The sequence below is a fragment of the Mandrillus leucophaeus genome, unplaced genomic scaffold, assembly GCF_000951045.1.
Source record: "Mandrillus leucophaeus isolate KB7577 unplaced genomic scaffold, Mleu.le_1.0 Scaffold1117, whole genome shotgun sequence".
NCBI lineage: Eukaryota > Metazoa > Chordata > Mammalia > Primates > Cercopithecidae > Mandrillus > Mandrillus leucophaeus.
Genome location: NW_012099399.1, coordinates 493,211 through 510,371, shown reverse-complemented (window position 1 = coordinate 510,371; position 17,161 = coordinate 493,211). Strand labels below are relative to the sequence as shown.

Sequence of the window (17,161 nt, the reverse complement as noted above, 5' to 3'; positions counted from 1 at the left end):
TAGGGTTTTTATGGTTTTAGGTCTAACATTTAAGTCTTTAATCCATCTTGAATTAATTTTTGTATAAGGTGTAAGGAAGGGATCCAGTTTTAGCTTTCTACATGGGGCTAGCCAGTTTTCCCGGCTGGGTGTGGTGGCTCACGCCTGTAATCCCAGCACTTTGGGAGGCCTAGGCAGGCGGATCACGAGGTCAGATCGAGAGTGAATTTCTTAATGAGAATCTTCTTTTACACAACCACAATATGATGATCAAAATCAGGAAACTTCATAATGATACAATACTATCTAATCTACTCTTCACTCACATTTCAACATTGTAGCAATAATGTCATTATAGATATATTTCCCTCTTCTAAAATTTAATGAAGAATTGTAATTGAGATTAGTCATTTTAATTCTAGTCTCTTTTAACCTGAAATAGTTTCTTAGCCTGTCTTTGTCTTTTATTGATCTTGCATTGTTTCAATAAACTTCGTATTTTAGAATAGTTTTATGTTTATAGAAAAGTTACAATAGTACAGAAAGTTCCTGTATTCCTGTCATACTAGTTTCCTCTAACATTAACATCTTGTGGTATCGTGGTATTTAATACATTTGTCACAACTAGAAAGACAACAGTGATGCATATATTACTATTAGCTAAATTTCAAACTTTACTTGAATTTCACTCATTGTTTCACTAATGTTCTTTTTATATTCCAGAATTCATTCAGAATTCATTTCAGTATATACACTTTCTTTTGATCTGATATGTTACAATTTCTTAGTCTTTCCTTGTTTTGTATGACCTTGATAGTTTTGAAGAAGTATTAGATTCTTTGTAGAATGTCCCTAAATTTGTGTTTGTGTGATGTTTTTCTTATGGTTAGATTGGAGTTAAGGATTTGGGGAGAAGGCCACAGGAGTTGAAGTGTCTTTCTCCTTATATCTTATCAGGAATATATATTAATATGACTTATCACTGGTGATATTAACCTTGATCACCTTGCCAAGGGTGTTTGCCATGAAATTGTTCAACATAATGGTATATTTATCTTTTTGTAGTTGTATCAATTTTGCTTTATGTATTTTGGAGCTATAATAGTAGGTGCATGCAGTATTGAGATTACTTTATCTTCCCAATTAATTGAATGTTTTGTCATTACACAATAACTATTTCTTGCAAACCTGTTCAATTTAAAATCTGTATGAATGCTATTAATGTAGGTACAGTGATTTTCATTAGAATTAGTTATTTTTCTCTGAGCTATCCTTCCATTCTTTTCTTTTGAATTTTTTGAATCAAATTTTGATACCTATTTTGAATAGTTAATGGCTGAATTTAATTTTTATATAATTCATACAATATTTGCATTTAATCTGGAGCATCTAGTTCATTTACAGTTATATCAGTAACTATTCCTCTAGGTTTATTTCTGTCACCTACTTAGTGTTCCTCATCTGCCCCATTCTTTCTTTAGTCTTAGTTCCTTTTGAACTGATTGCATTTTAGAAACAAAATTTCAAAAATTTTCTTTTCTAAAGTTGAAATTATAAAGTACTTAAATAATTGTAGTTTCTTTGAAGTTTTTAAACATATTTACTCATTTTTTATGAAATTCTATTTTTCAGCATATTTAATTTCTTCCTGAACAATAAGAGACCATGAGAAGGCTTTAACTTAAATTATCACCTTGCTGGTTAATGCTATCATTATCATTCGTATTTGTTATTTTAGTTTTTAACATTAATGTCGCTGATTTAAGGTTAACTCATATTTAGTATTTCCTTGGCTTCTCTCATTCTTTCTTTTTTCTTCTTAGATCTCCCATCTGTGATCATTTCCTTCAATTTGAAACCCATTTTTTAGAAACTTCTCAAGCAAAGATTCTTGGGTATAAATATATTTGTTTCTTATTTGTTTCAAAATATCTGTAGTTTATGCTTGTTCTTAGAATATATCTTTACTGTTTACAATCTTATATTTAGAATTATTTTGTTTCAAACCATTGAAGATATTGTTTGAATTATCTTTCAGTTTCCAGTGTTGCTTCCAAGTAGTCAGCTCTTAGTTTAATCTTTGTAGATCATCTGTCTTTTCTCTCTGGTTCCTCTGGAGGTACATTCTTCATCTCTCATGTTTTTCCCTGCTCCTATCATGTCCCCAAGTATACATTTATTTTTCCTTAGGCTGCTTGGGATTCATTGAGCTTTCTGAATCTGGAAATTGAGGTGTTTCACCATTTCTAAAAGTTTCCCAGCCATTATTTCTTCAAATATTGCATCTGCTCTATTTAGTCCTTCCTCTACTGGAACTCTGATTAAACATATATTAGACCTTTTACCTTTGTGTTCTGTGACTCCAAACCTCTTCATAATAGTTTCCATGTCTGCTTCTCCATGCTGCATTATGGATAATTTATTTATATCTTTCTTTCAGTTCACTGATTCTGTCTTCTCCTTTGTCTAATCCAAACATATATAGTCAACTAATTTTTCACAGGGGCACCAGGAGGATAGGATGGGAAGCAGATAGTCCCTTTAATAAATGGTTCTGAGAAAACTGGACTACAGCATGCAAAAGAATTAAATTGGACCCTTACTTTACACCATACGCAGAAATCAACTCAAAATGGGTAAAAGTCCCAAACATAAGACCAGAAACAATAAAACTCCTGGAAGAGAACATAGGGGAAGAGTGCCTGGACATTGGCACTGGCAATGACAGCTTGGATTTACTTCTGGGCTCCCTATTCTGTTCCAAATATCCTTGCTTATTTTTTATAATCCTTTGCTAGTTAACCATATGTCCATTTCCTCTTTACATTTTAAATATATTACAAATACTTATATTTTGTGTACTATTCATAATATTTACAACATTCTAAATCTGTGTTTGATTCTGCAACCTGTTGTTTTGGAGATTCTAACTCATGATGGGTGCATTTTTTCTTGTGTATTTTTTTATATTGTAAGACGAGCTTCATGTTTACTTTTAAAACTTTAAATATGAGATATTTTGAGATTTCATTTGAAGGGAAACTTTTGTAGAGAGGATATGCATTTACTAGGCAACCGTGGTCGCTTGAATTAAATGTAATTCTTGGTTTGAAGTTTTGGTAACTACTCAAGTGATGTCAGTTAAGGCAGCAAGCCTAATTGAACTTAAATTATTAGGACACATTTTTTTCTCTTTCATTCATCACCACGTTTTAAGGCAGTGATTTATTTTTTAGGCCCATAGAGTGAATGTTTATATATATAACTCATGCTACAATCAGGCAATCTAGTTAATGAGATATAAGCTTTATGCTGTGGATTGGCTGTTTATTGAATTTCCCACCTTGTGAGTCCCACCTCCTCTTGTTTTTCTAATTTTTATGTCCTAGGTAACCATAAAAATCAGAAGCCTAAGATCAAGTTCTCCAATGTTCAGTTCTGCTTATCTTTCTGCCTTTACTTTCAGCTTCTGATTGGTCCTTACTTTCTTGCAAAGTTATCTGAGCATTTATAAAGATCATTGCATATTTTATTCAGCATTTTGAAGTGTGTTCAGGTTTATGCTCAGTTGGGGTGTTTGGTTTTCCAAAATGCTGAAAGTATTAAACTCATAGTTCACAAATAGAAAGAAGAGAAAGGTACAGCTGGATTAGAAAAATTAACTGATTAAAGAAGCTGGAAGGATGCTGAAAATGATAATGTAGTAATATGAGACAAAATGTGCAATGTTAATTGAGTCCTTAGTCATAAGGACCTAGGGAAAATGGAAGATCTTGACATGTGTAATTACCATAGTTAAGAGTAAATACATGTGGAAATAAGCCTTAAGCAATGGACAACTGTATATTACATACTTATCTATAGACTAAACACGTGCTGTACACAGACATTTAACTCTGTGCTTACAAGAGCTTTATATCATGAATATTGATCTTATAGAAAATGTAATCAACTTGAGAAAAGAAAGGTTAACAATTTGTGCTTTTAGCAGTTAAGGAATAATTAAGTGCTAAACCTTACAGTATTGACTTTAACATCAATAGGAATGCAGAAAAGGCTGAGCTTTGTGTAAGGTTGCCTAGGATAAGATTTTCTTGGAACAAATGGAACTTCATCTGGGGATATGGCAAGTTTGAGGCAAAATAGGGAACAGTTAACAAGCTATAATATGTCAAGGCATGGGAGTGAACACAAAGAAGAAATAAGCACAAAATGTCACCAAATTGATGAAAGGATAGGGAACAGTGAAACCCAGGGTTTTATATAGGTTTTAATAACATAGTAGAAAACTTAGAAACCATGAGAACATTTTGTTCTATAGTCATGCACTACTTAACAACAGGGATATGTTCTGAGAAATGCTTCCTTAGATGATTTCATTGTTGTGCAACCATCATAGACTGTACTTATACAAACCTAGATGGTCTAACCCAGCAGTCCCCGACCCTTTTTGGTACCAAGGAGCAGTTTTGTGGAAGATAATTTTTCCCTGCACTGGGGGTTTGGGGGTAGTTTCGGGATGATTCAAGTCCATTACATTTATTGTGCACTTTATTTCTATTATTATTATATTATAATGAAATAATTATACAACTCACCATAATGTAGAATCAGTGGGAACCTGAGCTTGTTTTCCTGCAACTAGATGGTCCCATCTGGGAGTGATGGGAGACAGTGACAGATCATCAGGCATTAGATTCTCATAGGAAGTGTATACTACTTAGGTCCCTCACAGTTCACAATAGGGTTCAGGCTCCTATGAGAATCTAATGCTGCTGCTGATCTGACAAGAGGCAGAGCTCAAGTAGTAATGCCAAGGATGGGGAGCAGCTGTAAATACAGATGAGGCTCAGCTTGCTGGTGTCTGCCGCTCACCTCCTGCTCTGCAGCCCTGGGGTTGCAGACCCCTGGTCTAGCCTACCACATACCTAGGCTATATGGTATAACTTCTTGTTCCTAGGCTACAAATGTGTACAGCATGTTACCTCACTGAATACTCTAGGCAGTTGTAACATCAGTATTTGTGTATCTAAACGTAAGTAAACATAGAAGAGACACAGTAAAAACATTATATAAAAGTTATAAAATGGTATACCTGTGTAGGATACGTACCATGAATGGAGCTTACGGAAATGGAAGTTGCTCCGGGTGAGTCTGAGTGAGCGATGAGTGAATATGAAGGCCTGGGACATTATACTACTGTAGACTTTATAAACACTGTATAGTTAGGTTGCACTAAGTGTATTTACAACTATTTTTCTTTCTTCAGTAATAACCTTAACTTACTATAATGTTTTTACTTTAAAATATTTTAAACTTAAAAAAAAATTTTTAATAATAACACTTATCTAGAACATAAACACTTTGTACAGCTGTACAAAAATATTTTCTTTCTTTATGTCCTTATTCAATAATCTTTTTTTCTATTTTTAAGTTATTAATTGATTTATTTTTACTTTTTAAATGTTTTTTGTTAAAAATGAAGACACAAACTTACACATTTACCTAGGCCTACCCAGGGTCAAGATCCTCAGTATCCCTGTCTTCCACCTCCACATCTTGTCCCCCGGAAGACCTTCAAGAGCAATACCATGCATGGAGCGGTTGTCTCCTGTGATAACAGTGCCTTCTTTTGGAATATCTGCAGGACCTAAGTGAGGCTGTTTTTACAGTTAGCTTTTTTTTATTTTTGTATGTGTAGAAGAAATACACTTAGAAATAATGATAAAAAATATAGTATAGAAAATACATAAACAGTAACATATTTGATGTTTACTATCATTGCCAAGTATTATGGACTGTACATACCTAGTTTGTATGACTGGCAGCACAGTAGATTTATTTGCACCAGCATCACACCAACACGTGAGTAATGCTGTGTGCTAAGATATTATATCATTAGGCAGTAGAAAGTTTTCAGCTCCATTATAATGTTATGGGGACACCAGTGTATATGCAATCTGTTGTTTATTGAAACATAATTAGGTGATGCATAACTATTACATTATATTACATATTAGACAATATGGAATATTGAAGATTCTTGAGAGGATCGACATGTTTAAAGTTATGTTAAAAGTTTAGCCTCATTGAGGGCCGGGTATGGTAGCTCACGCCTGTAATCCCGGCAGTTTGGGAGGCCGAGGGGAGCAGATCACCATAGGTCAGGAGTTTGAGACCAACTTAGCCAACATGGCGAAACCCCATCTCTACTAAAAAAAAAATACAAAATTTAGCCAGGTCTATAATCCCAGCTACTCAAACTATATTTCGTTAGGGAAGAGCCATCTTATTATTATATGCTCTTTATTAGATTACATAAAAATAAATATGATATATAAATTTATATTATATAGTATTAATATAACATATTAATGTACACAAATATATTTTTGTTGTTTCAGAGGAATTCCAGGGAAGAAATGTGGTACAATCATACTTACAGCAGAGGAATTAAACTGTTGCAGGGTAAGTAAATATTTCTTTTGTTTAGAAAACACTTCCATACTTCAAATGCTGTATCTAAAATTGTACTTAACTAATTAATTTTTAAGTAATTGTAGCAAAAATGTTATACAATTTTATAATCCATGAAATATCATTTTAGATACTTAGCCCTATGACCAGAGAGACTGTATTTCATAGTCCGAAAAGTATAATCAATTATTTTAATAATCTTTTAAGGAATTGAAAGTATTAAAATAACACCTAATATCAATACTGCTTTTTAAGCATTAGTATAAGGAATCATCCGTTATAGCAATCAGTTCAATTACTGTAAAACTTTTGAAGATTTGTGTGTAATCCTGAAGGAATATTTCTTGACATTTGCATTTACCCCATTTGTATAACATACTTTCCCCAATTTTTCTAATTTAATTAATTCAGAATTTATATTACTTCCATCTCTTGTTAGCTTGGGAAGTCCACATTTGAAGAAAGGATCAGCTGCCACTCCATCTAGCAGTATGACTGCATAGAGTGCATACTCTGTAGTTTTAGAAGATTGTTACTTTTAGTTGTGATTTGCTGATGCTCATTGACTCATGTTTAATGATTTCACTGTTGTCAAGAAATGGGAAGATAACTATGACACTCCACACTGAAAGTAACGATGGCCAGCTGAATCTGAAGTCAATATTGTCTGTTTAATGTGGGCCAACAGATCTCTGGGAATTGGTATTTCCAGAGGAAATAAATTTTCCCTAGATTACCTCTAGTGCCCTTTATTTTTAATTGCTGCTTGATCGTAGGAACAGAAACTCACCCAAACTAAGAAAAGCTTAACACTTTGACACTGACCCATAGTTTTTATAGAGAGAGCCATAGTTTATTTTATTATCTCAAGAAGTTGTCTTTTTAACTTTTAGATAAATTCTGTGGCCTTGTTTACATAATACATTTCTGATAGGACATGGTGGCTCATGCCTGTAATCTCAGCACTTTGGGAGGCCAAGGTGGGAGGATCACTGGAGTCCAGGAATTCAAGGCTGCCGTGAGCTATTGTTTCACTACACTCCAGCCTGGGCAACAGAGAAAGCCCCTGTCTCAAATATATATGTATATATATTATATCTCTCAAATATAGATAGATGATCAATAGATAGATAGATAGATAGATAGATGATCAATAGATAGATAGATAGATAGATAGATAGATAGATAGATAGATAGACAGACAGATAGCTGAGATAGTATGCTCAGGGAATCATATGATATTACTTGTCAGCAAATGATAGAAACTGGGTATTACAACTGATTACATACCTATGGGATTCTGGGGGCGGGAGTAGAACAGTGAGATAACAATAGGAACTATAATAACAGGTGAGTGGAAATAATTAAACACTAATGTTAGAATTTAAGTCATTTAAAATAACATGTAAATTGAAGCCTTCCTATTGTTGTGCTCATTGTCTTTGTCCCCCTGGGCATGTCACGGTCATATCAGTCTCAGTTTTGTCATCTATAAAATACCCAAACATGCCCACATATAATGCTGTTAAAGACTATCAGATTCAAGTTAAGTTTTGATTTTGCTACTAATTTGTACTTTGTCTGATCAAGACACTTGACTACTTACTCTGAGTTTTGCTTTTCATATTTGAAGGGCAAAAAAAAAAAATATATGAACTAATCACTAGACTATTTAAAAAAAAAAATCTTCCAGTCCTGACAATCAACTACTACCATAACATTAAGTTTGATACTATAATGTACATAAAAGTAGTATGCATATACTAAGCAATGCCTTAGAAAATATAGCATAATTATTTAAATGCAGAGATATTACCTATCATCCTATTTTTTTTAGTTAAAATGGTACAATGATTCTTTTAAATTATATTATCTGATCATCATTTATACTTCTGGTCTCAATTTGTAAATGTTTAAGATAATATAGGCTTTGTATTAGGAAAGAAAAAAGGAAGTTCACAGTCAATAAGATACATGTTCTTTATGGTGATATTAACATGCTATTTTGTCAAAATCTTGAGTTTATTGAGCATATTTTGTGTAACTATGCCATGAATACAGTATTATCAGTTATATTTCAAAATAGAACCAAGATACCAAGACGTAGGCTGGGTATGGACAGGCTGCATCCTAAATATCGTCCACTTTCAGTTCTAGTCTCTTGTTGGAAGAGCCTGGAAAATTTTTTTACCAGGCCCTGGTAAATGAAAGGGAATGTGTCATTTAGTGGTGTAGGTATTTTTATCCCTTTTTTTACAATTAATTCAAGAACATCTGGAATTCTTTTTCAATGAGTCAACACGTATTTCTCATACTTAGAAATTATAGATCTAATATTTTTATCAATATTGTTTAAAATCTTGGTGCAACTTCAGCTTATGTTTTCTGTGTCGTAATTCTTGGCTAGAGCCTTATTGATCATCAGCATCATTATTAATATTAATAATCTTGAAATAGTATTTCATTATTATGTTAGTATAGTAGAATGCACAAGTGTACTCAAAGCAATGTTCATAGTTACTTCAGAAGAATCAATGATTTTTAAATTTATGCTTTAGAGAACATTAAAAGTATGGGCATTATTATTTACAATGTTGAATGCAATCATTTTAATTCACCTACAACATCATAAAAATTTATACTTTTTTTCTTTAAAACAAGTTGTCAGTTATTAACTTGTGCAATGAACATAGGCTTTGGAGTCAGGTCACCTACATTTTAGTTTTGCCTTTTTCACTGTTTAGCTGAGTGAGGTTATATTGTTGGAGCTTTAATTTATGCATTTGTAATATGACAATTTTTTAAACCAGTTTATTAGGTATAATTGGCATACAAATATCTGCACATATTTAATGTATACAGCATGATGAGTCTGGAGATAGGTATATATCCATGAAACCATCACCATATAATCGATGTCATAAATATGTTAGTCACTTCCAATGATTCCTCCTACCCTGCTTATTTATTTATAATTAATATTTTTGTGATAATAAACCGCATAAGGTTTACCCTCTCAGATTTTTAAATATACAGTACAGTATTGTTAACCATAGGTACCATACTGTATATAGTAGATCTCTATGACTTATTCATCTCGCATACCTGAAATTTTGTGCTCCTTGATAATACCTTCCAGTTTCTTCTTCCCCTCAGTCCCTAGAAACCATCATTCTACTCCCTGCTTCTATAATTTTGACTGTTTTAGAATCCTCATGTAAGTTACAACATGTAGTATTTATCTTTTTGTGTCTGGCTTATTTCACTTGTACAGTGTTTTCCAGGCTCATCTGTCTTGTTGCAAATGGACAGATGTTCTTCCTTTTTAAGGATGAATAATATTCGATTGTTATATATATATATGTGTGTGTGTGTGTGTATAAATTATATATGTGCATTTTCTGTATCCATTCATCTGTTGATAGACACTTCATTTGCTTCAATGTCTTGACTTATTTGTGAATAATGCTAGAATGAACATGGGAGTTCAGATATCTCTTCAAGATACTGATTTCAGTCTCTTTCTTTGTACATATACCCAGAAGTGGGATTGCTGGATCATATGGTAGTGCTGCTTTTAATTTTTGAAGAACCTCCTACTATTTTCCAAAGTGGCTGCACTAATTGCATTCCTACCAACAGTGTACAAGCGTTTCCTTTTCTCTACATCCTCACTGATACTACTTCCCATTGTGTTTGCTTTTTTGATAGTAGGCATTCTAACAGGTGTGAGCTAATCTTTTGTATGCATTTGCATTTCTCTGATGATTGGTGATGTTGAGCATATGTTGAGCATATGTTGAGACATATGCTTATTCAGGTTCTTAGCCCATTTTTAAATTGAGTTGATTTTCTATTTTTCATTTTTATATATTTATAGTTTTTGCAGTATTTTTGAAGATTTGTAGGAGTTCCTTATATATTTTGGAAATTCACCTTTATATGGTATATAGTATCTTAGTCCATTTTGAGTTGCTATAACAGAATATCTGAGACTAGGTAATTTATTTTTAAAAAGAGGTTTATTTAGCTCACTCTTCCACCAGGTGAGAAGCTCAAGAGCATGGTGCTGGCTTGTGGTAAGGACTTTCATAGTGTTTCACAATGTGGCAGAGAAAGTGAAAGTGGAAGCAGACATTTGTGAACATAGGGAAACCTGAGGGGCACCCCAGCTTTATAAAAAGCCACTCTCAAAAGAATGAACTCATTCTGAGAGAATTAATCCAGTCTCACTCAAGACTGTGAAAGCAGCAACTACCTATTCATGAGGGATCAGCACCCATAACCCAAACACCTTCCATGGGGCCCCACCTCCCAGCACTGTCATACTGGCGATTAGATTTCGACATGAGCTTTGGTGGGGACAAACAAGCCATAGCAACCACAGCATATTTTCTCCCATTCTGTAGGTTGCCTTTTCATTCCGTGGATTGTTTCCTTTGCTGAGCAGAAGCTTTGTAGTTTGATGCAGTCCCACGTGTATTTTTGCTTTTGTGGCCTATGCTTTTGTATCATATCCAATAAATAATATCCAAGGCCAGTATCACAAGGCTCTATGTTTCCTTCTAAAAATGTGAATATTATTAATACTTCCTTTAGATGGATACTCTACAGGAAAGAAATGGTAGCATTTAAGAGATGTACAGGTTCACGCTTGTAATCCCAGCACTTTGGGAGGCCAAGGCAGGCGGATCACGAGGTCAGGAGATCGAGACCATCTTGGCTAACACGGTGAAACCCCGTCTGTACTACAAATACAAAAAATTAGCCTGGCATGGTGGCAGGCACCTGTGGTCCCAGCTAGGCAGGAGAGGAGGCTGAGGGAGGCTGAGGCAGGAGAATGGCGTGAACCTGGGAGGCAGAGCTTGCAGTGAGCCGAGATTGCACCACTGCACTCCAGCCTGGGCGACAGAGCGAGACTCCGTCTCAAAAAAAAAAAAAAAAAAAGAGATGTATGGGTCATAAATTTATACAAATGTTTATTTGTAGTGTAATGATCCTAATTATCTCAATTAATTTTGAGACAGTTTTATTCAAATGCAAATTTTATACTTAATTAAATGCCACAATAAAAACTAACATAGTTTAGAAGTTATAGTGGGAGTGTATCTTCACTTAGTTTTTGGTTTTTTTTTAAAGACAGGGTCTTACTCTATTGCCCAGGCTGAAGTGCAGTGGCACAATTATGGCCCACTGCAGGCTTTGAACTCCTGGGCTCAAGTGATTCTCCCACCTCAGTCTCCCTACTAGCTGGGACCACAGGCATGCACCACCACACCTGGCTAATTTTTTTTTTTTTTTTTTTTTTTTTTTGGTAGAAATGTGGTCTCGCTGTGTTATCCGGACTGGTCTTGAACTCCCAGACTCAAGTGATCCAAGTACCCCTTGCCCTCCCTAAGTGCTTGGGTTACAGGCATGAGCCACTATGTCTGGCCTTTTATGTAGTATTTTAAAAGTAGTTTAAAATTTTTCATAAAGAATTTTTTTATTTTTATTGATTGATTCAACAGTGTTTACAAAATGTTATTATGTCATTGGAGTGAATGCTTAGAAGAGCAAGAAAAAAATAGTACAAAACACAACACCACAACCCCCAACCCTGGTCCTTGCTTTTAATGAACACAGAGTTTGTGGAAAAGAGAGACATTAGTCGGCTGACTATTCAGGTAATATATGTCATGGCATGTGCCAAGTGATTCAAATATATTATGAGAGTACAGTAGGGATATAATTTCTATTAAGCCTTGGGGGGATCACTGGGCCTCTTTGAGAAAGTGGCATTTAAGCTAAGACCTAAAGAAGAAATATCATTTGCCAGCCCAAGGATAAGAATTCCAGCAGACACAGCTGTGTAAGTTCCTGAGGTGGGAAAGGCACATGTGGGTCTGACGTGAGATGGTCAGGGGTGAGCAGTGGGAGATGATTGAGCTAAAACATTGCCAGATGAAGGTGGAAAAGGCTGGTAGAGCCTATTTGATGTTGGCCTTTGCGGATCATGTTAACGGTTCTGCATTTTTCCTAAATGCAAGGGAAAGCCTAAAAGCATTTTATGTTGTGAGCAACATGAGTTTTTCATGTTTCAAGAACCTTACTCTGTCTGCTGATGGAGAATGGATTAGATACATCAAAGAATGGAAGTGGAAGTAAGGAATAAATGTCGCTGAACATGTCTGGCTGAGAAATAAGATTGAACTGGACTGAGGTGGTGGCTGCAGAGCCAAAGTAAAGATTTGAGCAAAACTTCAGAGGTAAATGGTGCAACTGGTGGTGGATTGGATAAAGGATCAGGAAAAGAGAAGAGTCAAGGATGGCTTCCTTGGGCACTTGAGTGAATGACAATGCTACAAATTGAGCTGGGAAGATTATAGGAGAAGCAAGTTTATGAATAGACATTAGATGTTCAGATTGGAACATGTTAGAAGTGTCTGTGAAATATCCAAGTGGCTTTATTCAATAGAATGTTCCTTATATGTGGAGTATTAAAGAGAGGTCTTAAAAATGTGTTAGGTGACATTAAGCATAAGGCATAAAAACAAAACAAAACTTTGCAGTGATGCTTGTGTATTTCTAAAAGTATATAACTACTTTTCCTCTCAAACAAGATTTATTTTGTGCTTGATACAAATGTACCACTTAATCCCTGCTAAGTTGTTAACCTGGGCAATTGCAAGAACATTATTTTTCCTAAGGTTATATAATTTTCTGCATTGAAATAAATCTTAATTTTGAATCAGTTACTCATTTTGCAAGCCCTAAGGAGTATAATTTGAAAAATTAAATTTAGTATTACATTTACCAGTAAGTCAATGAAAATTCATGCTTTTAAAATAATATACCCCTGATGTTTTATTCACAATCCATTTGAAATAAACACATTTCATTTATCTATTATGCATTGTAAGTATACAGAATGTTTCTTGGAAGTTTATGTTTTGGTCCAGGTGCTTTGGGAGAAATGTGTTAAAGTGTACTGTTTTTCTGCAAGAACAATGTCCTTGGAATGTCCCCAGGTTCTTAGAAAGCCATTCTCTCCCAAGGGCATTTAAATATATATGGAAATGAAAGGGCATTCAAAATAAACAAACCAAACCAAACAGCTAGTCCTTTTCAATGCTGCCCTTGATTTTATAATTTGATCACCCAGAATGAGTATTTCACTGCTTCTATAATAGATAGTATAGAACTTTTTGATCTTTAAATCTCAAATTTAAAAAGAACATGATATGCTTGAGAGGTTTGAGGTGATAATGATGTCCATATTGTCCTTACCTCTGTTGTCACTATACCTTGCTAGGATGTATTTCCTGCTCTGTTATAAATGTTCCTCTGATAGAAGTTATCATATCATGCTAAAAGTAAAATCAAATAACACTATACCAATAATTTTGAAAATGGGAAATTAAGAAATCTGACCTTTCCAAGGGTAGATACTGCTTTGTTCGTTACCGTATTCCTAGATTCCAGCTTGACTATGCTTGAGAAATGTTTGCTAAGTAAGAAAATGAGTGAATGAATGAATGATAAAGATAGCATCATGTTTTGTGTAGTCTTCTGGAATTACTGAAAGGAAATAATTAAAAAATTTAGGTGTATACTTAGTAAGTATTGCTGGACTCTGTAAGATGAAGTGATGAATAAGATGCTTTTTTAGACACTGTTAACATTTTATCAAGTAATATTCAAAGTTGTAACCTCTTTGTTTAATCTGAATTACTTTGCCACTTCACCTCTTTCCAACATTTTTAGCTTTCCTGTTCGGTTAAAAAACACACAAGCCTGCAATCCCAGCACTTTGGGAGGCCAAGGTGGGCGGATCACGAGGTCAGGAGATAGAGACCATCCTGGCTAACACGGTGAAACCCTGTCTCTACTAAAAAAATACAAAAAAATTAGCCGGGCTTGGTCGCGGGCGCCTGTAGTGCCAGCTACTGCGGAGGCTGAGGCAGGAGAATGGCGTGAACCCGGGAGGCGGAGCTTGCAGTGAGCGGAGATCGCGCCACTGCTCTCCAGCCTCGGCAACACAGTCTCGCTGTTGCGAGACACACACACACCCCACAAAAGTATTTATTTTAATTTTAAATAACAGTACATTTTCTACTTTAAAAATGGTTATCAATAATGTGTTATGATACCCTAGCTTGTTTTCCTTTAAATCATGTAGCTGCGAGTGTTTGAGTGCATGGAATGATGAAAATGATCTATTTGACATAATAATTAACATGCAAATTGTAATTTAAGTTATAGAAGAAAATAGTTTTTAAATGTAGTTACTGATTCGTTATAGTGCACTTGTATATGATTAAGAAGGAACTTTCCTGTCCCCAGATTATAAACTATGTGGTCAGTGTTTATCTTTCTTATTCCCCATCTAATCATCTAATACATCTTAACATTTGATACGTAGTAGATATGTAGTAGAAACTTAGTAAATATTTCTTTAATGAACAGGAATTTGTTTAACTATGTTCTAAAAATGTGTACCTGCATAACTGAAGATATGAATGAGGATCCTATATTATAAAATTGAGTACCTGGCGTCACCTAGCTTAATATCACTTTTCAAGGGAAAAATATTAAAGTTTTTGAAAAGTAATAGTTTTGTAACTAGAATAAAAATTACCAGCAAAATTTTTAAAGTTATATATAGCCCTTTAAAAAGCAATTTTATGTTGTCTGGGATTCTCCCTAACTTGGCCATTTGCATTAAAATAGCAAATATGTTTTCTTGTCAAGTCTTGTTTGTGATCTGCAGTTGCCAGTTATTTATAGCCCAAGTCTTGAACTATTTTATTAATTTTGCTTTTAGGATGCTGTTTTGATGCAATTTTGTGCAAACAAATTGGACAAGAAGGACTTCTTTGGAAAATCAGATCCTTTTCTTGTATTTTATCGAAGTAATGAAGATGGCAGGTAGATTTATCTTTTATGCATTTGAACTATATGGTAATGATGATACTTGAATTACAATTATTTTTCTCAGAGAAACTCATTAAATGGATTAATGAAGTAAAATAGTTTAAGATTTTAAAAATTGATGTGATTTTTGCATCTCAAAATAATGTGCAACTTTATAAACAGTTTATGTTTTGTCTGATACTTAAAATGAAACATTTCTAGTTTCAGAGAAATATTTCCTCTTTACTTATTATACAATTATAACATTGACTAAATAGTTTAGAAGAATTATATTTTGTGAAAACCTGAATGCTGAAACAAATATATTTTGTTATAGATTTGAACCAAAACCCTTTTCTTAGAGAAGGATGTGGAGCTTATGGGGTTTTTTTTCCCAATAATATCTGAGTTTAACTTTCAATAAAAATGTTCATTATATTCTAGTAATTTGAATACTTTTGCCAGTTATGATTAAACTAGTTTCTATAAATTTTGAATGTCTTTATGAGTTATAGACCATAATTTAATATGTATGGCTCTACTATTAGATATATTTGACTTGTTTTTTGTGATTCATATTGTACTTAGTATTTGTGAGAATGTTTAGTTGTTAATAATATGGCTAATTTCTGTTGTCTAGATTTAAATAATAACCTTGCTACTTAATAGCTATAGTACTATGGCAAGTTTTTAATCTATGTGAGATTCCATTTTCTCCTCACCTGTAAAATGGGGTAGTAATCATAGCTACCTGACAGGGTTGTTGATCAGATTAAATTAGTTACTATACAAAAAAGTTTGTAAGTTTTTCTGACACATAAGAAGAACTTAAGCATTAGCTAATATTATTATTATGTTATAGTTAATTTTTTTTGTTTTTTTAAACTCTGTGTAATATATCAGCTAAAGAGAACATGTTATTTGGAAATTAAAAATGAGGGAAATAGAATGAGAAAAATTTTACTCTTATATATGAAACTATACAATGTGTTATTAATAAGTATAAAATGTTGCATGATATAGAAAGTTTGCTATTCAAAGTGAATGCACTGGCCTGTTTAAAATGATGATTTACTTATTGGGAGATGTATGCTGGTGCAGCTACTGAGCAACTGTTAGATATATTTGCTATTGTGTTATACTGTTAGATTTTGTGTATTTCCCTTCTTTTTCAGTGGTAAAAATGTCAGAGTGTCATATGCATCTAAACACTAATTTTATTCATATGAAAAATGTTAGAAAGTGAAGAAAATAATATTTGCCAGGCATTTCAAAAACAGAGGAAAATCTCAAGAATGATTCCGAATTTCTTGAATGAAAATGGTCTTATGAACTACTTGGTCCCTGAATTTTCTATTTTTATTCTTATTAGTTTTCTTTATCAAGATTAGTTGTACAATTATAAAATTTCACTTTATCACACATCTAATTCTCCTAGTGATACTTTTATTAGAAAATGTATTGTGCTTCTAAAAATGATGATGTTCACGGCCAGGCGCGGTGGCTCACGCCTGTAATCCCAGCACTTTGGGAGGCAGAGGTGGCGGATCACAAGGTCAAGAGATCGAGACCACCCTGGCCAACATGGTGAAACCCCGTCTCTACTAAAAATACAAAAAATTAGCCGGGCGTGGTGGCAGGCGCCTGTAATCCCAGCTACTTGGGAGGCTGAGGCAGGAGAATTGCTTGAACCTGGGAGGCGGAGGTTGCAGTGAACTGAGATCATGCCACTGCACCTCAGCCTGGGCGATTCTGTCTCAAAAATAAATAAATAAATAAATAACCCCAACATTTTGTGGCTTAAAATAGC

At 34.0% G+C, this 17,161-nt stretch overlaps 1 protein-coding gene across 2 annotated transcripts in view; it reads left to right on the top strand.

The window, feature by feature from the left end:
* CPNE8 (copine VIII) overlaps window positions 1–17,161 on the top strand; it is a 247,008-nt gene that overhangs the window by 107,699 nt on the left and 122,148 nt on the right. For both annotated transcript variants that reach the window (XM_011994105.1, XM_011994097.1), the window contains 2 exons: window positions 6,384–6,447; window positions 15,263–15,366. In XM_011994105.1, the coding sequence (XP_011849495.1) occupies window positions 6,384–6,447; window positions 15,263–15,366 (168 nt within the window). The remainder of the gene's footprint in view (window positions 1–6,383; window positions 6,448–15,262; window positions 15,367–17,161) is intronic.